The sequence below is a fragment of the Gymnodraco acuticeps genome, unplaced genomic scaffold (genome assembly GCF_902827175.1).
Source record: "Gymnodraco acuticeps unplaced genomic scaffold, fGymAcu1.1, whole genome shotgun sequence".
NCBI lineage: Eukaryota > Metazoa > Chordata > Actinopteri > Perciformes > Bathydraconidae > Gymnodraco > Gymnodraco acuticeps.
The window spans coordinates 1-21,313 of record NW_022991762.1 but is presented as its reverse complement, the minus strand read 5'-3'; the positions used below and the strand labels follow the sequence as shown (position 1 = coordinate 21,313).

The window sequence follows — 21,313 nt, the reverse complement described above, 5'->3', positions numbered from 1 at the left end:
CCAGACAACAATAACCATGATTGTTCAGTTATCTTTTAAAAGTTAAACTGTGAATATAATTAAGGGTAAGTTTTGTTAGAGCTTTTGTTTCTATTGTATGTTTACCCAGAAAGCTTCACAGCACCAACAAAAGCTGACCTACATAATGTGGTGAAGCTGAATGGGAGACATGGAACATGGACTGGATTCACTGAGGCTGAGCATGAGAAACATAGATCCTCTCAGGCGGAAACATCCGGGTTATTATGTATTTATTTCAGCAAGGACCATGCATACAAATACATGAATCTCAGAAAAGAGAAGAGATGAATTATGCCAGATTTGAGCTAATAGCTAATTTCCATCTGCAGTCCTCATGATGACGTCTAGAGCACTGTTTAAACATTCAAAACAACAAGTGCTTTCACTGTCAATTCATCTGTTTAAACCTTTTTTTACCCAAAACAGAAATGTAACAGTGGTGGCAGAATTATTCAGCAGGGCTGCACGCTTAATGATCATTTTAAAGATATTGCTAAATGGACTACAAATTGCATAATATGGCAAAAATATGTGTAAATATGTGAAGTAGAGCTGCAGATGTAATTATACAAACTAAATAAAGAAACATTTTGGCCCAGATTACCTCACATTGCAAATCATATCAGTCAAACTAAATGCAATTAGTCCAGCCCTATTACTTAGTGTTTTTACTTAAAGTAGTACAAGTCCTTCATTTCAAATTATATTGAAGTTAAAGTGTATAAGTATTGGCATCAAATGAACTTAAAATAACTAAGTGAAATACTTATTGTGCGTATTAGCTCATTTCAAAATCACATTTTAGATTTTAGATGCATTAATGCTGCTGGATATCTTTTATATTGCAGTTAATTTATAAATTGATATATATTGTGTATAAGCTAATATTCTGCATCTGTAAAGAGTCATTTACTGCTGGTTCAGTGTCGTAAAAAAAGAGCCAAACAACAAGAAAATATTCAGATATAAGAAACTGTAATAATAGAATTCTCACTGTTTTCGTTCCTAAAAAGTCTTAATAATTGTCCACTAATTTTAAAGGTCACATATCAGCTTAGAAATACAAACAAACTCTTCCTGCTGTAAAATATCTGATTAAAGAGGAAAAAGAAAGTGTCAGATTAAATTGCCGGGGATTATAAAGAAGGGAGGGGATTATGATTAGAAACTGTTTGCCTCACATAACGAGGAACCACTGACCCGTTAATGAGGCTCGGAAAGGGGGTGTTTATCACTGACGGAGGGGTGGGGTCCTCCCAAACAATACATCAACACCCAGAGAGACTTTCCCTGTCAGTCTCAGAGTTTCTCTGGAGGATCTCAGCGAGGTAAAGTCTTTGAGGATAATTTGGGAAAATGCCAGAGGAGGAACAGCGAGAGAAACTATCCCGAGTGATCCGGCAGTGGAACAACAACAGACTGGACCTGTTCGAGATCACTGCCCCTGATCAGGTGAGTCCTGCACACATTATTTATCACTTGTATATAGACTCTCCTTGCATTACTTCTATATTTTATTGTATTTACTTTCACTATTTTATCAGTTTTATTGTGTTGCACTGTTGGAAGAGCCTGGGACCTAAGATTTCCATCGACATCACCACACTGTAGCCATGTACGAATGACAATAAAAGCCTTGAATCTTGAAAAAAAACAATGTTTAAAAGTTTACGTTTATTTGTTTTTGTATCGCATCACAGCAGCTGTACTTCCTGTTTAACATGGTGACAAACAACATACACTGCTGTAGGAAGTATAACATTGCAGTATTAAAATACTGTTCTATATAAAGTATTGTTGAGATCCAGGCCTAGAAATCATATTCAACGAACTTAACAAAACATATTTGTTAGGTACAGATCGAAGGGGCCCTCTCCTGCTGATGTTCAGGTGTATATCAGTATGTAGTGTCTCTACTTTAAAGAGTCCTCTCCTGCTGATGTTCAGGTGTATATCAGTATGTAGTGTCTCTACTTTAAAGAGTCCTCTCCTGCTGATGTTCAGGTGTATATCAGTATGTAGTGTCTCTACTTTAAAGGAGTCCTCTCCAGCTGACTGTCCAGTGTAATCACTATGTGTGTCTCTACTTTAAAGAGTCTCTCCTGCTGAGTTCAGGTGTAGTGTCTCTACTTTAAAGAGTCCTCTCCTGCTGATGTTCAGGTGTATATCAGAATGTAGTGTCTCTACTTTAAAGAGTCCTCTCCTGCTGATGTTCAGTGTATATCAGTATGTAGTGTCTCTACTTTAAAGAGTCCTCTCCTGCTGATGTTCAGGTGTATATCAGTATGGTAGGTCTCTACTTTAAAGAGTCCTCTCCTAATGATGTTCAGGTGTATATCAGTATGTAGTGTCTCTACTTTAAAGAGTCCTCTCCTGCTGATGTTCAGGTGTATATCAGTATGTAGTGTTTCTACTTAAAGAGTCCTCTCCTGCTGATGTTCAGGTGTATATCAGTATGTAGTGTCTCTACTTTAAAGAGTCCTCTCCTGCTGATGTTCAGGTGTATATCCTATGTAGTGTCTCTACTTTAAAGAGTCCTCTCCTGCTGATGTTCAAGTTTATATCAGTATGTAGTGTCTCTACTTTAAAGAGTCCTCTCCTGCTGAGGTTCAGGTGTATATCAGTATGTAGTGTCTCTACTTTAAAGAGTTCTCTCCTGCTGATGTTCAGGTGTATATCAGTATGTAGTGTCTCTACTTTAAAGAGTCTTCTCCTGCTGATGTTCAGGTGTATATCAGTACGTAGTGTGTCTAATTTAAAGAGTCCTCTCCTGCTGATGTTCAGGTGTATATCAGTATGTAGTGTCTCTACTTTAAAGAGTCCCTCTCCTGCTGATGTTCAGGTGTATATCAGTATGTAGTGTCTCTACTTTTAAAGAGTCCTCTCCTGCTGATGTTCAGGTGTATATCAGTATGTAGTGTCTCTACTTTAAAGAGTCCTCTCCTGCTGATGTTCAGGTGTATATCAGTATGTAGTGTCTCTACTTTAAAGAGTTCGCTCCTGCTGATGTTCCGGTATATCAGTATGTAGTGTCTCTACTTTAAAGAGTCCTCTCCTGCTGATGTTCCGGTATATCAGTATGTAGTGTCTCTACTTTAAAGAGTCTTCTCCTGCTGATGTTCAGGTGTATATCAGTATGTAGCGTCTCTACTTTAAAGAGTCCTCTCCTGCTGATGTTCAGGTGTATATCAGTATGTAGCGTCTCTACTTTAAAGAGTCCTCTCCTGCTGATGTTCAGGTGTATATCAGTATGTAGCGTCTCTACTTTAAAGAGTCCTCTCCTGCTGATGTTCAGGTGTATATCAGTATGTAGCGTCTCTACTTTAAAGAGTCCTCTCCTGCTGATGTTCAGGTGTATATCAGTATGTAGCGTCTCACTTTAAAGAGTCCTCTCCTGCTGATGTTCAGGTGTATATCAGTATTGTAGCGTCTCTACTTAAGAGTCCTCTCCTGCTGATGTTCAGGTGTATATCAGTATGTAGCGCCTCTATTTTAAAGAGTCCTCTCCTGCTGAGGTTCAGGTGTATATCAGTATGCAGTGTCTCTATTTTAAAGAGTCCTCTCCTGCTGATGCCCAGGTGTATATCAGTATGTATTGTCTCTACTTTAAAGAGTCCTCTCCTGCTGATGTTCATGTGTATATCAGTATGTAGTGTCTCTACTTTAAAGAGTCCTCTCCAGCTGATGTCCAGGTGTATATCACTATGTAGTGTCTCTACTTTAAAGAGTCCTCTCCTGCTGATGTTCAGGTGTAGTGTCTCTACTTTAAAGAGTCCTCTCCTGCTGATGTTCAGGTGTATATCAGTATGTAGTGTCTCTACTTTAAAGAGTCCTCTCCTGCTGATGTTCAGGTGTATATCAGTATGTAGTGTCTCTACTTTAAGGAGTCCTCTCCTGCTGATGTTCAGGTGTATATCAGTATGTAGTGTCTCTACTTTAAAGAGTTCGCTCCTGCTGATGTTCCGGTATATCAGTATGTAGTGTCTCTACTTTAAAGAGTCCTCTCCTGCTGATGTTCCGGTATATCAGTATGTAGTGTCTCTACTTTAAAGAGTCTTCTCCTGCTGATGTTCAGGTGTATATCAGTATGTAGCGTCTCTACTTTAAAGAGTCCTCTCCTGCTGATGTTCAGGTGTATATCAGTATGTAGCGTCTCTACTTTAAAGAGTCCTCGCCTGCTGATGTTCAGGTGTATATCAGTATGTAGCGTCTCTACTTTAAAGAGTCCTCTCCTGCTGATGTTCAGGTGTATATCAGTATGTAGCGTCTCTACTTTAAAGAGTCCTCTCCTGCTGATGTTCAGGTGTATATCAGTATGTAGCGTCTCTACTTTAAAGAGTCCTCTCCTGCTGATGTTCAGGTGTATATCAGTATGTAGCGTCTCTACTTTAAAGAGTCCTCTCCTGCTGATGTTCAGGTGTATATCAGTATGTAGCGCCTCTATTTTAAAGAGTCCTCTCCTGCTGAGGTTCAGGTGTATATCAGTATGCAGTGTCTCTATTTTAAAGAGTCCTCTCCTGCTGATGCCCAGGTGTATATCAGTATGTAGTGTCTCTACTTTAAAGAGTCCTCTCCTGCTGATGTTCATGTGTATATCAGTATGTAGTGTCTCTACTTTAAAGAGTCCTCTCCAGCTGATGTCCAGGTGTATATCACTATGTAGTGTCTCTACTTTAAAGAGTCCTCTCCTGCTGATGTTCAGGTGTAGTGTCTCTACTTTAAAGAGTCCTCTCCTGCTGATGTTCAGGTGTATATCAGTATGTAGTGTCTCTACTTTAAGAGTCCTCTCATGCTGAGTTCAGGTGTATATCAGTATGTAGTGTCTCTACTTTAAAGAGTCCTCTCCTGCTGATGTTCAGGTATATATCAGTATGTAGTGTCTCTACTTTAAAGAGTCCTCTCCTGCTAATGTTCAGGTGTATATCAGTATGTAGCGTCTCTACTTTAAAGAGTCCTCTCCTGCTGATGTTCAGGTGTATATCAGTATATAGCGTCTCTACTTTAAAGAGTCCTCTCCTGCTGATGTTCAGGTGTATATCAGTATGTAGCGTCTCTACTTTAAAGAGTCCTCTCCTGCTGATGTTCAGGTGTATATCAGTATGTAGCGCCTCTATTTTAAAGAGTTCCTCTCCTGCTGAGGTTCAGGTGTATATCAGTATGCAGGTCTCTATTTAAAGAGTCCTCTCCTGCTGATGCCCAGGTGTATATCAGTATGTAGTGTCTCTACTTTAAAGAGTCCTCTCCTGCTGATGTTCATGTGTATATCAGTATGTAGTGTCTCTACTTTAAGAGTCCTCTCCAGCTGATGTCCAGGTGTATATCACTATGTAGTGTCTCTACTTTAAAGAGTCCTCTCCTGCTGATGTTCAGGTGTAGTGTCTCTACTTTAAAGAGTCCTCTCCTGCTGATGTTCAGGTGTATATCAGTATGTAGTGTCTCTACTTTAAAGAGTCCTCTCATGCTGATGTTCAGGTGTATATCAGTATGTAGTGTCTCTACTTTAAAAAGACTCCTCTCCTGCTGATGTTCAGGTGTATATCAGTATGTAGTTGTCTCTACTTTAAAGAGTCCTCTCCTGCTGATGTTCAGGTGTATATCAGTATGTAGCGTCTCTACTTTAAAGAGTCCTCTCCTGCTTGATGTTCAGGTGTATATCAGTATGTAGTGTCTCTACTTTAAAGAGTCCTCTCCTGCTGATGTTCAGGTGTATATCAGTATGTAGTGTCTCTACTTTAAAGAGTCCTCTCCTGCTGATGTTCAGGTGTATATCAGTATGTAGTGTCTCTACTTTAAAGAGTCCTCTCCTGCTGATGTTCAAGTTTATATCAGTATGTAGTGTCTCTACTTTAAAGAGTCCTCTCTTGCTGAGGTTCAGGTGTATATCAGTATGTAGTGTCTCTACTTTAAAGAGTTCTCTCCTGCTGATGTGCAGGTGTATATCAGTATGTAGTGTCTCTACTTTAAAGAGTCCTTCTCCTGCTGATGTTCAGGTGTATATCAGTACGTAGTGTGTCTAATTTAAAGAGTCCTCTCCTGCTGATGTTCAGGTGTATATCAGTATGTAGTGTCTCTACTTTAAAGAGTCCTCTCCTGCTGATGTTCAGGTGTATATCAGTATGTAGTGTCTCTACTTTAAAGAGTCCTCTCCTGCTGATGTTCAGGTGTATATCAGTATGTAGTGTCTCTACTTTAAAGAGTCCTCTCCTGCTGATGTTCAGGTGTATATCAGTATGTAGTGTCTCTACTTTAAAGAGTTCTCTCCTGCTGATGTTCCGGTATATCAGTATGTAGTGTCTCTACTTTAAAGAGTCCTCTCCTGCTGATGTTCCGGGTATATCAGTATGTAGTGTCTCTACTTTAAAGAGTCCTTCTCCTGCTGATGTTCAGGTGTATATCAGTATGTAGCTGTCTCTACTTTAAAGAGTCCTCTCCTGCTGATGTTCAGGTGTATATCAGTATGTAGCGTCTCTACTTTAAAGAGTCCTCTCCTGCTGATGTTCAGGTGTATATCAGTATGTAGCGTCTCTACTTTAAAGAGTCCTCTCCTGCTGATGTTCAGGTGTATATCAGTATGTAGTCGTCTCTACTTTAAAGAGTCTCTCCTGCTGTGTTCAGGTGTATATCAGTATGTAGTGTCCTCTACTTTAAAGAGTTCCTCTCCTGCTGATGTTCAGGTGTATATCAGTATGTAGTGTCTCTACTTTAAAGAGTCCTCTCCTGCTGATGTTCAGGTGTATATCAGTATGTAGTGTCTCTACTTTAAAGAGTCCTCTCCTGCTGATGTTCAGGTGTATATCAGTATGTAGGTCTCTACTTTAAAGAGTCCTCTCCTGCTGATGTTCAGTGTATATCAGTATGTAGTGTCCTCTACTTTAAAGAGTCCTCTCCTGCTGATGTTTCAGGTGTATATCAGTATGTAGTGTCTCTACTTAAAGAGTCTCTCCTGCTGATGTTCAGGTGTATATCAGTATGTAGTGTCTCTACTTTAAAGAGTCCTCTTCCTGCTGATGTTCAGGTGTATATCAGTATGTAGTGTCTCTACTTTAAAGAGTCTCTCCTGCTGATGTTCAAGGTGTATATCAGTATGTAGGGTCTCTACTTTAAAGAGTCCTCTCCTGCTGATGTTCAGGTGTATATCACGTATGTAGTGTCTCTACTTTAAAGATCCTCTCCTGCTGATGTTCAGGTGTATATCAGTATTGAGTGTCTCTACTTTAAAGAGTCCTCTCCTGCTGATGTTCAAGGTGTATATCAGTATTGTAGTGTCTCTACTTTAAAGAGTCCTCTCCTGCTGATGTTCCGGTGTATATCAGTATGTAGTGTCTCTTACTTTAAAGAGTCCTCTCCGTGATGTCAGGTGTGATATCAGTATTAGTGTCTCTACTTTAAGAGTCCTCTCTGCTGATGTTCAGGTGTATATCAGTATGTAGTGTCTCTACTTTAAAGAGTCCTCTCCTGCTGATGCTGTCAGGTGTATATCAGTATGTAGTGTCTCTACTTTAAAGAGTCCTCTCCTGCTGATGTTCAGGTGTATATCAGTATGTAGTTGTCTCTACTTTAAAGAGTCTCTCCTGCTGATGTTCAGGTGTATATCAGTATGTAGTGTCTCTACTTTAAAGAGTCCTCTCCTGCTGATGTTCAGGTGTATATCAGTATGTAGTGTCTCTACTTTAAAGAGTCCTCTCCTGCTGATGTTCAGGTGTATATCAGTATGTAGTGTCTCTACTTTAAAGAGTCCTCTCCTGCTGATGTTCAGGTGTATATCAGTATGTAGTGTCTCTACTTTAAAGAGTCCTCTCCTGCTGATGTTCAGGTGTATATCAGTATGTAGTGTCTCTACTTTAAAGAGTCCTCTCCTGCTGATGTTCAGGTGTATATCAGTATGTAGTGTCTCTACTTTAAAGAGTCCTCTCCTGCTGATGTTCAGGTGTATATCAGTATGTAGTGTCTCTACTTTAAAGAGTCCTCTCCTGCTGATGTTCAGGTGTATATCAGTATGTAGTGTCTCTACTTTAAAGAGTCCTCTCCTGCTGATGTTCAGGTGTATATCAGTATGTAGTGTCTCTACTTTAAAGAGTCCTCTCCTGCTGATGTTCAGGTGTATATCAGTATGTAGTGTCTCTACTTTAAAGAGTCCTCTCCTTGCTGATGTTCAGGTGTATATCAGTATGTAGTGTCTCTACTTTAAAGAGTCCTCTCCTGCTGATGTTCAGGTGTATATCAGTATGTAGTGTCTCTACTTTAAAGAGTCCTCTCCTGCTGATGTTCAGGTGTATATCAGTATGTAGTGTCTCTACTTTAAAGAGTCCTCTCCTGCTGATGTTCAGGTGTATATCAGTATGTAGTGTCTCTACTTTAAAGAGTCCTCTCCTGCTGATGTTCAGGTGTATATCAGTATGTAGTGTCTCTACTTTAAAGAGTCCTCTCCTGCTGATGTTCAGGTGTATATCAGTATGTAGTGTCTCTACTTTAAAGAGTCCTCTCCTGCTGATGTTCAGGTGTATATCAGTATGTAGTGTCTCTACTTTAAAGAGTCCTCTCCTGCTGATGTTCAGGTGTATATCAGTATGTAGTGTCTCTACTTTAAAGAGTCCTCTCCTGCTGATGTTCAGGTGTATATCAGTATGTAGTGTCTCTACTTTAAAGAGTCCTCTCCTGCTGATGTTCAGGTGTATATCAGTATGTAGTGTCTCTACTTTAAAGAGTCCTCTCCTGCTGATGTTCAGGTGTATATCAGTATGTAGTGTCTCTACTTTAAAGAGTCCTCTCCTGCTGATGTTCAGGTGTATATCAGTATGTAGTGTCTCTACTTTAAAGAGTCCTCTCCTGCTGATGTTCAGGTGTATATCAGTATGTAGTGTCTCTACTTTAAAGAGTCCTCTCCTGCTGATGTTCAGGTGTATATCAGTATGTAGTGTCTCTACTTTAAAGAGTCCTCTCCTGCTGATGTTCAGGTGTATATCAGTATGTAGTGTCTCTACTTTAAAGAGTCCTCTCCTGCTGATGTTCAGGTGTATATCAGTATGTAGTGTCTCTACTTTAAAGAGTCCTCTCCTGCTGATGTTCAGGTGTATATCAGTATGTAGTGTCTCTACTTTAAAGAGTCCTCTCCTGCTGATGTTCAGGTGTATATCAGTATGTAGTGTCTCTACTTTAAAGAGTCCTCTCCTGCTGATGTTCAGGTGTATATCAGTATGTAGTGTCTCTACTTTAAAGAGTCCTCTCCTGCTGATGTTCAGGTGTATATCAGTATGTAGTGTCTCTACTTTAAAGAGTCCTCTCCTGCTGATGTTCAGGTGTATATCAGTATGTAGTGTCTCTACTTTAAAGAGTCCTCTCCTGCTGATGTTCAGGTGTATATCAGTATGTAGTGTCTCTACTTTAAAGAGTCCTCTCCTGCTGATGTTCAGGTGTATATCAGTATGTAGTGTCTCTACTTTAAAGAGTCCTCTCCTGCTGATGTTCAGGTGTATATCAGTATGTAGTGTCTCTACTTTAAAGAGTCCTCTCCTGCTGATGTTCAGGTGTATATCAGTATGTAGTGTCTCTACTTTAAAGAGTCCTCTCCTGCTGATGTTCAGGTGTATATCAGTATGTAGTGTCTCTACTTTAAAGAGTCCTCTCCTGCTGATGTTCAGGTGTATATCAGTATGTAGTGTCTCTACTTTAAAGAGTCCTCTCCTGCTGATGTTCAGGTGTATATCAGTATGTAGTGTCTCTACTTTAAAGAGTCCTCTCCTGCTGATGTTCAGGTGTATATCAGTATGTAGTGTCTCTACTTTAAAGAGTCCTCTCCTGCTGATGTTCAGGTGTATATCAGTATGTAGTGTCTCTACTTTAAAGAGTCCTCTCCTGCTGATGTTCAGGTGTATATCAGTATGTAGTGTCTCTACTTTAAAGAGTCCTCTCCTGCTGATGTTCAGGTGTATATCAGTATGTAGTGTCTCTACTTTAAAGAGTCCTCTCCTGCTGATGTTCAGGTGTATATCAGTATGTAGTGTCTCTACTTTAAAGAGTCCTCTCCTGCTGATGTTCAGGTGTATATCAGTATGTAGTGTCTCTACTTTAAAGAGTCCTCTCCTGCTGATGTTCAGGTGTATATCAGTATGTAGTGTCTCTACTTTAAAGAGTCCTCTCCTGCTGATGTTCAGGTGTATATCAGTATGTAGTGTCTCTACTTTAAAGAGTCCTCTCCTGCTGATGTTCAGGTGTATATCAGTATGTAGTGTCTCTACTTTAAAGAGTCCTCTCCTGCTGATGTTCAGGTGTATATCAGTATGTAGTGTCTCTACTTTAAAGAGTCCTCTCCTGCTGATGTTCAGGTGTATATCAGTATGTAGTGTCTCTACTTTAAAGAGTCCTCTCCTGCTGATGTTCAGGTGTATATCAGTATGTAGTGTCTCTACTTTAAAGAGTCCTCTCCTGCTGATGTTCAGGTGTATATCAGTATGTAGTGTCTCTACTTTAAAGAGTCCTCTCCTGCTGATGTTCAGGTGTATATCAGTATGTAGTGTCTCTACTTTAAAGAGTCCTCTCCTGCTGATGTTCAGGTGTATATCAGTATGTAGTGTCTCTACTTTAAAGAGTCCTCTCCTGCTGATGTTCAGGTGTATATCAGTATGTAGTGTCTCTACTTTAAAGAGTCCTCTCCTGCTGATGTTCAGGTGTATATCAGTATGTAGTGTCTCTACTTTAAAGAGTCCTCTCCTGCTGATGTTCAGGTGTATATCAGTATGTAGTGTCTCTACTTTAAAGAGTCCTCTCCTGCTGATGTTCAGGTGTATATCAGTATGTAGTGTCTCTACTTTAAAGAGTCCTCTCCTGCTGATGTTCAGGTGTATATCAGTATGTAGTGTCTCTACTTTAAAGAGTCCTCTCCTGCTGATGTTCAGGTGTATATCAGTATGTAGTGTCTCTACTTTAAAGAGTCCTCTCCTGCTGATGTTCAGGTGTATATCAGTATGTAGTGTCTCTACTTTAAAGAGTCCTCTCCTGCTGATGTTCAGGTGTATATCAGTATGTAGTGTCTCTACTTTAAAGAGTCCTCTCCTGCTGATGTTCAGGTGTATATCAGTATGTAGTGTCTCTACTTTAAAGAGTCCTCTCCTGCTGATGTTCAGGTGTATATCAGTATGTAGTGTCTCTACTTTAAAGAGTCCTCTCCTGCTGATGTTCAGGTGTATATCAGTATGTAGTGTCTCTACTTTAAAGAGTCCTCTCCTGCTGATGTTCAGGTGTATATCAGTATGTAGTGTCTCTACTTTAAAGAGTCCTCTCCTGCTGATGTTCAGGTGTATATCAGTATGTAGTGTCTCTACTTTAAAGAGTCCTCTCCTGCTGATGTTCAGGTGTATATCAGTATGTAGTGTCTCTACTTTAAAGAGTCCTCTCCTGCTGATGTTCAGGTGTATATCAGTATGTAGTGTCTCTACTTTAAAGAGTCCTCTCCTGCTGATGTTCAGGTGTATATCAGTATGTAGTGTCTCTACTTTAAAGAGTCCTCTCCTGCTGATGTTCAGGTGTATATCAGTATGTAGTGTCTCTACTTTAAAGAGTCCTCTCCTGCTGATGTTCAGGTGTATATCAGTATGTAGTGTCTCTACTTTAAAGAGTCCTCTCCTGCTGATGTTCAGGTGTATATCAGTATGTAGTGTCTCTACTTTAAAGAGTCCTCTCCTGCTGATGTTCAGGTGTATATCAGTATGTAGTGTCTCTACTTTAAAGAGTCCTCTCCTGCTGATGTTCAGGTGTATATCAGTATGTAGTGTCTCTACTTTAAAGAGTCCTCTCCTGCTGATGTTCAGGTGTATATCAGTATGTAGTGTCTCTACTTTAAAGAGTCCTCTCCTGCTGATGTTCAGGTGTATATCAGTATGTAGTGTCTCTACTTTAAAGAGTCCTCTCCTGCTGATGTTCAGGTGTATATCAGTATGTAGTGTCTCTACTTTAAAGAGTCCTCTCCTGCTGATGTTCAGGTGTATATCAGTATGTAGTGTCTCTACTTTAAAGAGTCCTCTCCTGCTGATGTTCAGGTGTATATCAGTATGTAGTGTCTCTACTTTAAAGAGTCCTCTCCTGCTGATGTTCAGGTGTATATCAGTATGTAGTGTCTCTACTTTAAAGAGTCCTCTCCTGCTGATGTTCAGGTGTATATCAGTATGTAGTGTCTCTACTTTAAAGAGTCCTCTCCTGCTGATGTTCAGGTGTATATCAGTATGTAGTGTCTCTACTTTAAAGAGTCCTCTCCTGCTGATGTTCAGGTGTATATCAGTATGTAGTGTCTCTACTTTAAAGAGTCCTCTCCTGCTGATGTTCAGGTGTATATCAGTATGTAGTGTCTCTACTTTAAAGAGTCCTCTCCTGCTGATGTTCAGGTGTATATCAGTATGTAGTGTCTCTACTTTAAAGAGTCCTCTCCTGCTGATGTTCAGGTGTATATCAGTATGTAGTGTCTCTACTTTAAAGAGTCCTCTCCTGCTGATGTTCAGGTGTATATCAGTATGTAGTGTCTCTACTTTAAAGAGTCCTCTCCTGCTGATGTTCAGGTGTATATCAGTATGTAGTGTCTCTACTTTAAAGAGTCCTCTCCTGCTGATGTTCAGGTGTATATCAGTATGTAGTGTCTCTACTTTAAAGAGTCCTCTCCTGCTGATGTTCAGGTGTATATCAGTATGTAGTGTCTCTACTTTAAAGAGTCCTCTCCTGCTGATGTTCAGGTGTATATCAGTATGTAGTGTCTCTACTTTAAAGAGTCCTCTCCTGCTGATGTTCAGGTGTATATCAGTATGTAGTGTCTCTACTTTAAAGAGTCCTCTCCTGCTGATGTTCAGGTGTATATCAGTATGTAGTGTCTCTACTTTAAAGAGTCCTCTCCTGCTGATGTTCAGGTGTATATCAGTATGTAGTGTCTCTACTTTAAAGAGTCCTCTCCTGCTGATGTTCAGGTGTATATCAGTATGTAGTGTCTCTACTTTAAAGAGTCCTCTCCTGCTGATGTTCAGGTGTATATCAGTATGTAGTGTCTCTACTTTAAAGAGTCCTCTCCTGCTGATGTTCAGGTGTATATCAGTATGTAGTGTCTCTACTTTAAAGAGTCCTCTCCTGCTGATGTTCAGGTGTATATCAGTATGTAGTGTCTCTACTTTAAAGAGTCCTCTCCTGCTGATGTTCAGGTGTATATCAGTATGTAGTGTCTCTACTTTAAAGAGTCCTCTCCTGCTGATGTTCAGGTGTATATCAGTATATAGTGTCTCTACTTTAAAGAGTGTCTGTGCTGCAGCACCTCTTTTCACCCTCTGTCTGAAACCAGAGCCCAGTCTGCTCTGATTGGTTAGCTGGCCAGCTCTGTTGTGATCAACAGCTTAGAGATGTCCCGCCCCTAGCCCCAGTTGGAGCGCTAGGAAAACGTAGAGACGATTTGTAGTGTTTTACAGAACCCCTGATCCAAATAACTTGATGCATGCGCCCATTCGTTCTGTGTTCTTTCAGAATTTGGAGTTTCATGGCGTGATGCGTTTCTACCTGGAGGACGGAGTCTCAGGAAACGTAGCGACTAAGTGTCTGCGGGTCAGCAGCAGCTGGAAAACTCTGGAAGTCATCGACACGCTGTCGGAGAAATTCAGACCTGACATGAAGATGCTGACGATGAGCTATTCTCTGTTCGAGATCCATGCCAACAAAGGTCAACACTCCACTCAAACTGCATTTTAAGATGGCAGTTTAGTTGGTGATTAATGAAGTTGATGACACTCATTGATAAATGTTTGCAGCTGTTGTTTATTTAAGAGTACTTTCTGTGTGTTTTTGTGTTTTAAGAGCGTAAACTGGAAGTGGATGACAGTCCGTTGGTCGTTCAGCTGAACTGGAACAGAGACAACAGAGAGGGACGCTTCGTGCTCAAAAAAGACCAGAAAAGTTTGGAGGTACAGCTCAAAGACGTTCATTAAATCTGCAGTTTAAACACTTTTCACCACACAATCTCACTTATATGTCCTTTTTTATGAAAGATAAAGGAGAAGAGTCAGGAGAAGGAGAAAGGAGGTGTGATGCAGAGCTTCAAGAGGACGATGTCCAGGAAAGACAAGAAGAAAGACAAGAACAGAAATAAAGAAACGGAGAAGAGGTAAAATACTACTGATTTTTCACCATCATATTTCTGCGTAATGTCCAGATTAACATATTTCCCTTTTAAACAAATATCCAGGTCCACGGAGAATCTGATGAACAACAACAGCATTTATGTTTCTGACTACGAGACAAAAAAGAGCGGTGGCCTCGGTAAGAAAAATCTACAAACCTAATAAATCTAATCTAATCCTGTCACGAACGAGCTGAGAACCAAAATGCAAAACACGGGAGACCAGGGAAAGTCGGTAACCAGCTTTATTATAAAATGTTTCAACTGAAAAGATCTGGCATAAGACAAACCGGCAGACAGTAGGCAAAGGGCTGGTCGGGATAAGGCGAGGGTTCCAGGAGCAGGCAAGGCAGAATAGTCCGGTTACAGGCAGGGTCAGGAAACAGACCAGGCAGGCTGGTCAGGGACAAGCCAGGTCGAAACCGGGAGAGCAATCATGGAGGTAATGCTGAAAATAACTGCATGTGTAACCCCGGTGTAGTGTCCCCTCGGCAACAGATCACTCAGAGCTGGTGATTACTTCCGTTTATTTCCTGCGTTTCAATGGACAACATAAAAAGGACACGTGAGCTGCGTTTCTCAAGAGATCCTCACGCGCTATGACTGTCCAATAATCAACAACAAAACATCAATGATCGTATAGTGGTAGTATTTTCATAAGCAATGTGACACATTAAACATAAACAAACTGGTGTACAAAACTCAAATACAGGCGTTTCAATGGACAACATAAAAAGGACACGTGCGTTCTAGAGAAATAGCACCACAATCACGTTAGCTTATTAGCTCAGATTAGCTATTGATGATCACATTAATAAATCATATAAAACAAATAGCCAATCACACAAAAAACATGTTGCTATGAGCATTAAACGACTACAATTAAACTAAACAAACACAACAGATCGTTATTGTCCTAATAAAATAAAAACATACATTTTGTCCACCGACATAATACAATAGCACCTCTCAAGAGATCCTCACGTGCTATGATAATCTCCAATCTCACACAATCCATTGCCGTAACAAAGCTACAGTAATGCAGGCACACGTTTATAACACCAGATGGCGTAATTCTCCAATTTAACCAGGATTGTACACCAACCTTTATAACTCTGTTACTACACATGCTGCGAAGTACGATCTGGCACTGAGGCTGAAGCCACACGAGGACGATAACGCAAACGGACCGAAATCAGACTTACCGCGCATGGTTGCCATGGTTGCCATTCTGCTTATTCTCCGCTGTGGACGCTCTGGCTCTTTTTCTCCCTCCCCGAGGCAAGCGCTCTCCAGTCGTCCACCAGCAGATGAAAAACACCCACCTCTCCGCCTCTTCCAAGGGACGAGGGGGCCGTGCGCCAGAGTTTCAGTTAGATTTTTTTTCACCTGTCAACATGTCCGTTAAAGTTTAAATCTTCAGGACAAAAGTTGAAAAGTGCCGGTCAGAGGTCTTCTTTGTTATTTATTGAGCTTTAAAACTAAATTGATAACGACTCTATATAATAATATAAGAATACAAAACGGAGCCTCTCTCTTCCTCCCCCTCTTCTGACAGTCCAGGAGCTGATCTCTGAGCAGGAGAGGTGGGGCTATTGCTTCATCATTATCAGGACATGATCCTATAGGCGTAAACACGGAGCCGTTTCCCCCCCAGAGCGTTTCGTTCGCAGATCTACCCACCTAGGGACCCGTTATCGTTATCGTTTTATGCGTTTCCATGTCGGCCTTGTGTGGCCGAACCGTCTATCAGGGGTATTCAACTAAAATTCAACGAGGTCCAGAGAAAATCTCCCCATGCAAAGGTCTGGAACATCAAAATGTCTAAGTTGCTTTATGAATTAGTGTGATATATATTGAAGTAGCCTGTAGCTTTTCAACGTCTGCATGTAATCAACAACTGACTGCCAATCAAATAAAGAAAGTACAATTCATAAACAATATTTATTGTCAATTAGCATTGAACTATACAGATAATAAAATACTGTGGATATGTGTAATGTTCCTCTCGGGCTGCATTTAAAAATAAATAGGAAAATAAATAAAATAGCTTTTGAAAATGTGTGCATCTTAAAAGTGCTTAATTTTAGATAAATAAAATAAAGTGTAGCAGCAGCTTGAGTTTCTCTTTTTCTTTGTTAACCGTTTCACATCATGACTTAACAGTTTCAGACGATTATAGAACAATATCAGTCTTTACACATCATAACAATTGAACAGTTTTAAAGTTTCTCTTTCTTTCCCTCTTATATTGCAGTCCCTCACTCACTTTTTTTTATTCAGTGCGAGAATTGAGCTTGAAATCTGGGCTGAAATGGTGTCAGGGCCATTCTCATACACACATGCAGGTGCTCATTTTAGCCTCGGTTAGCCTGCCCTGGAACGATATTTATTTTTTGACCTCAGTTCTGACTTGAGAGGGAATGTTTGGTCAAACACTTTGTGTTTTGTCTCATAGTGGCGTTTTGGCACTTTTAATGAGCGCCACGGTCTCTGAACAAATGAGACACACTGGTCTGTGCTCCCAGTGGGCAGGATGAACATGAATGAGTCCGTCCACTCAGGGTTAAAAGCTCTGTTCTCACTGTCCACTTTCTCTGGAGAGCGCCATGTGTAATTATTTGTCTCTCCCTGTCTGCCGCTAACACGCCTGTTCACTCTCCTCTCGCTTCTCTCCTCTGTATCGCTAATTATTCTCTTCACTCACTTTCCTCTCCTCTTCTCTCTGCCGCTCTGATCGTCTCTTCTTCTGTGTTTCTCTCCCTGTATCGCTCACTCGTCTCTTTCGCCCCCTGTCGGCAGCGGTTAAAATAGAATCGCCCGTCAAAATTGAAATCCCCTATTAATGTATTGATTATAGGTCCGGGTCCGTATAGGTCGGCGTCTGGGTCTGGACCGCGGTCCGCTTGTTGCCGACCCCTCGTCATGACGTGCTGAAGCACCCCCCAGGATTGCCAAAGCACCCCCTAAGCACCCCCAAGAAATATGTGGTTTTTTTTCTTTTTTTCCGAAAATTATTATTATTTTTATTAAATTAAATCAGAAAAATTATTGATTACATCAATGCAAATGTGAAACAAATAAATGTTTGACCAAAAACATAAAGCCAACACAGGTGATATGATTAGGCCAATGGCCAGCACCCATTCGATGTTTGACCTACCTATAGGCTAAATTACTTTGTGACACTTGAGTGACTTCCTGTTAGCTGGAGCCCCAAATGATTTGCTAACAGCAAAGTGACAAATGGATCGTTTTTTTAGTCCTTAAACGTCCACGTGTGGACACTCAATCAAAACCACCTGAAAGCGAGAGGGATTCTGCACATAATAGGCCTCGTGAGTACAAGTAGCTTACTTCTGGGTCTGTTTCATTCAAGCACGAGCCATTTTGTGTGCGTGCGCAAGCGAGCGAGAGAGAGAGATCGCGCACCGGTGGGTATCTACCGGAGATCGTTGTGGTTAGCATCTGGTGCTAGCTAGCCAAGCTAATGGATATAAGGAGCTTTTTCAACAACAAGGTGGAGGGAGAACTCTCTCCTGTCAGACCCTAGGTGCTTCGTTGTTGGAGTTTACCCCAGTGGACGAGAGGGTCGCCTCCCTACGCCTGCGGGTTATGGGGGGGAAAACTCTGACTGTTGTGTGTGCTTATGCACCCAACAGCATTTCAGAGTATACGGCTTTCTTGGAGACCCTGGAAAGTCCTGTATGGGGCTCCTGAAGGGGACTCTTTAATCTTGCTGGGAGACTTCAACGCACATGTGGGCAATGATGGAGACACTTGGAGGGGCGTGATTGGGAGGAACGGCCCCCCTGATCTGAACCGGAGTGGTGTTTTTACTGGACTTCTGTGCTAGTCATTGGATTGGCCATAACAAACACCATGTTCGAACATAAGGATGCTCATAAGTGTACGTGGTACTAGAGCACCCTAGGCAGAAGGTCCATGATCGATTTCGTTATCGTATCATCGGACCTGAGGCCGTATGTTTTGGACACTCGGGTAAAGAGAGGGGCGGAGTTGTCAACTGATCACCATCTGGTGGTGAGTTGGGTCGAGTGGCGGGGGAAGCCTCTGGATAGACCTGGTAAGCCCAAACGTGTAGTTCGGGTGAACTGGGAACGTCTGGAGGAGGCCCAAGTTCAGGAGGCCTTCAACTCACACCTCCGGCGGAGCTTTTCGGGCATTCCTGTGGAGGTTGGGGACATTGAACCAGAGTGGTCGGTGTTCAAAGCCTCTATTGCTGAAGCCGCGGCGGGGCTGTGGTCTCAAGGTCCTAGGTGCCTCAAGGGGCGGTAACCCTCGAACCTCCTGGTGGACACCGGTGGTCAGGGAAGCCGTCCGACTGAAGAAGGAGGCCTTCAGGGATTTGTTATCCCGGGGGACTCCCGAGGCAGTTGCAAGGTACCGACAGGCCCGAAGGGCAGCAGCCTCATCCGTCCGAGGCAAAGCAGCGGGTGTGGAGATTCGGAGAAGACATGGAGAAGGACTTTCGGGCGGCACCAAAGTTGTTCTGGAAAACTGTCCGACACCTCAGGAGGGGGAAGCAGGGAACCATCCAAGCTGTGTACAGTAGGATGGGACGTTGTTGACCTCAACTGATGGAGTGTTAGGGCGTTGGAAGGAACACTTTGAGGAACTCCTGAACCCGACAACTCCGCCCTCTATGTTAGAGGCAGAGCTGGAGTATGACGGGGATCAACACCAATCTCCCGGGGGGAGGTCACTGAGGTCGTCAAACAACTCCACAGTGGCAAAGCCCTGGGGGTGGATGAGATCCGCCCGGAAATGCTGAAGGCTCTGGGTGTTGAGGGACTGTCATGGTTGACACGTCTCATCAACGTTGCGTGGAAGTCGGAAACATACCGAAGGAGTGGCAGACCGGTGGTGGTTCCCCTTTTTAAAAAGGGGGATCAGAAGGTGTGTGCCAATTACAGAGGCATCACACTACTCAGCCTCCCCGGGAAAGTTTACTCTAAGGTACTCGAAAGGAGGGTCAGGCCGATTGTCGAACCTCAGATTGAGGAGGAACAATGCGGATTCCGTCCTGGTCGTGGAACAGCGGATCAGCTTTTTACTCTCGCAAGGATCCTGGAGGGGGCCTGGGAGTACGCTTATCCGGTCTACATGTGTTTTGTAGACTTGGAGAAGGCGTATGACCGAGTTCCCAGGGAGTTACTGTGGGAGGTGCTGCGGGAGTATGGGGTGAGGGGGTCTCTACTCAGGGCCAACCAATCTCTGTACTCCCAAAGCGAGAGCTGTGTCCGGGTCCTCGGCAGTAAGTCGGACCCATTTCCGGTGAGGGTTGGCCTCCACCAGGGTGCGCTTTGTCACCAATCCTGTTTGTAATATACATGGATCGGATTTCGAGGCGTAGTCATGGGGGAGGGGGTCTGCAGTTCGGTGGACTAAGGATTGCACCACTGCTTTTTGCAGATGATGTGGTTCTAATGGCTTCATCGGTCTGCGACCTTCAGCACTCACTGGATCGGTTCGCAACCGAGTGTGAAGCGGCTGGGATGAGGATCACCCTCCAAATCTGAGGCCATGGTTCTCAGCAGGAAACCGATGGACTGTCCACTCCAAGTAGGGAATGAGTCCTTACCCCAAGTGAATGAGTTCAAGTATCTCGGGGTCTTGTTCTCGAGTGAGGGAACAATGGAGCGTGAGATGGGCTGGAGAATCGGAGCAGCGGGAGCAGTACTGCAGTCGCTTTACCGCACCGTTGTGACGAAAAGGGAGCTGAGCCAGAAGGCAAAGCTCTCTGTCTACCGGGCCATTTTCGTTCCTACCCTCACCTATGGTCATGAAGGATGGGTCATGACCGAAAGAACGAGATCGCGGATACAAGCGGCCGAGATGGGTTTTCTCCGCAGGGTGGCTGGTGTCTCCCTTAGGGATAAGGTGAGAAGTTTGGTCATCAGGAGGGACTCGGAGTTGAGCCGCTCCTCCTTCGCGTCGAAAGGAGCCAGTTGAGGTGGTTCGGGCACCTAGTTAGGATGCCACCTGGGCGCCTCCCTAGGGAGTGTTCCAGGCACGTCCAGCTAGGAAGAGACCAAGTGGTAGACCTAGGACCAGGTGGAGGGATTATATCTCTTCGCTGGCCTGGGAGCGCCTTGGGATCCCCCAGTCAGAGCTGGTTGATGTCGCCAGGGAAAAGAAAGTTTGGGGCTCTCTGCTGGAACTGCTACCCCCGCACCCGACCACGGATAAGCGGGAGAAGATGGGTGGATAATAAAACACTGAGGAAAACCCTAATAAAAAATACAAGTCCTAATGAAAAAACATAAAAATGAATGCTAAATAAATAAAAAAACCTTTTAGAAATATAATTAAAAACCCTGATAAAAATAAAAGTCCTAAAAGAGAAATCCTAAAAAATTAAACCTTAAATCAAAACACAATTCTTTATTAAACTCCTAATAAAAAACAAAAATCCCAAATAAAAGGAAATTGCATTAACAAAAATCAAAAATCCTAAATAAATAATATATATTTATTTAACTACAGGAGGAAAGCACAAAGACAATCCACACTTGTCGGATGATCCTGGATTACCGATTGGAGTTACATTCAGTGAATCCTGTGAGTATATGAAGAACCTTTTATTAATAATATATTATAGTTATTCTACCTTCTCTCATAACGCTGGTGTTTTTATATATTCCAGCGGAGCACGGCTTCCTGTCTGCGGTGATAAACTACACCAACAGCTCCACGGTTCACTTCCATCTCTCGCCGGCGTTCATCCTGTATGCCGCCGCTCGATCCGCTCTGAAGACACAGCAAGCCACGGAGATCACCAACAAGATGGCCGCCATGACGGGGAGGGTCATACAGGCAAGAAAACCCCTCCTCACCCTATTACATTTACATTCGTAAGCAAACAAAGCGCCAAAAAAAGTGGATTTAGAGGAATATTTCACATGATTCTTGTTAGAAAATATCACTCGTCGCCGGCTTGAGCTTCAACCTCAGGATCCATACCCAAAAATGGGTAGTCGAGGTTCAATGGTTCAATGTTTATTGCAAAACGTATTGAAGTGATCTTATTGCACATATTAAACCTGGAACTAACAAAGCTTAAATTATTGCCTAGTAATTTCTTATGATTAATTTTCCCACAGGCCAACAACAGCTTCAACAAAACGATTT

The 21,313-nt window shown here is 42.3% G+C and overlaps 1 protein-coding gene across 1 annotated transcript; it reads left to right on the top strand.

Moving 5' to 3' along the window:
- Positions 1–1,277: 1,277 nt before the first annotated feature.
- On the top strand, positions 1,278–20,998 carry LOC117535056 (afadin-like; the record flags this gene model as incomplete). The annotated part of the gene is made up of 7 exons (XM_034199363.1): positions 1,278–1,473; positions 13,510–13,702; positions 13,837–13,943; positions 14,028–14,143; positions 14,225–14,298; positions 20,669–20,743; positions 20,829–20,998. Coding segments are annotated over exons 1-7 (831 nt in total), but the record flags the coding sequence as incomplete, so codon positions are not given.
- Between the last annotated feature and the right edge of the window lie 315 nt (positions 20,999–21,313).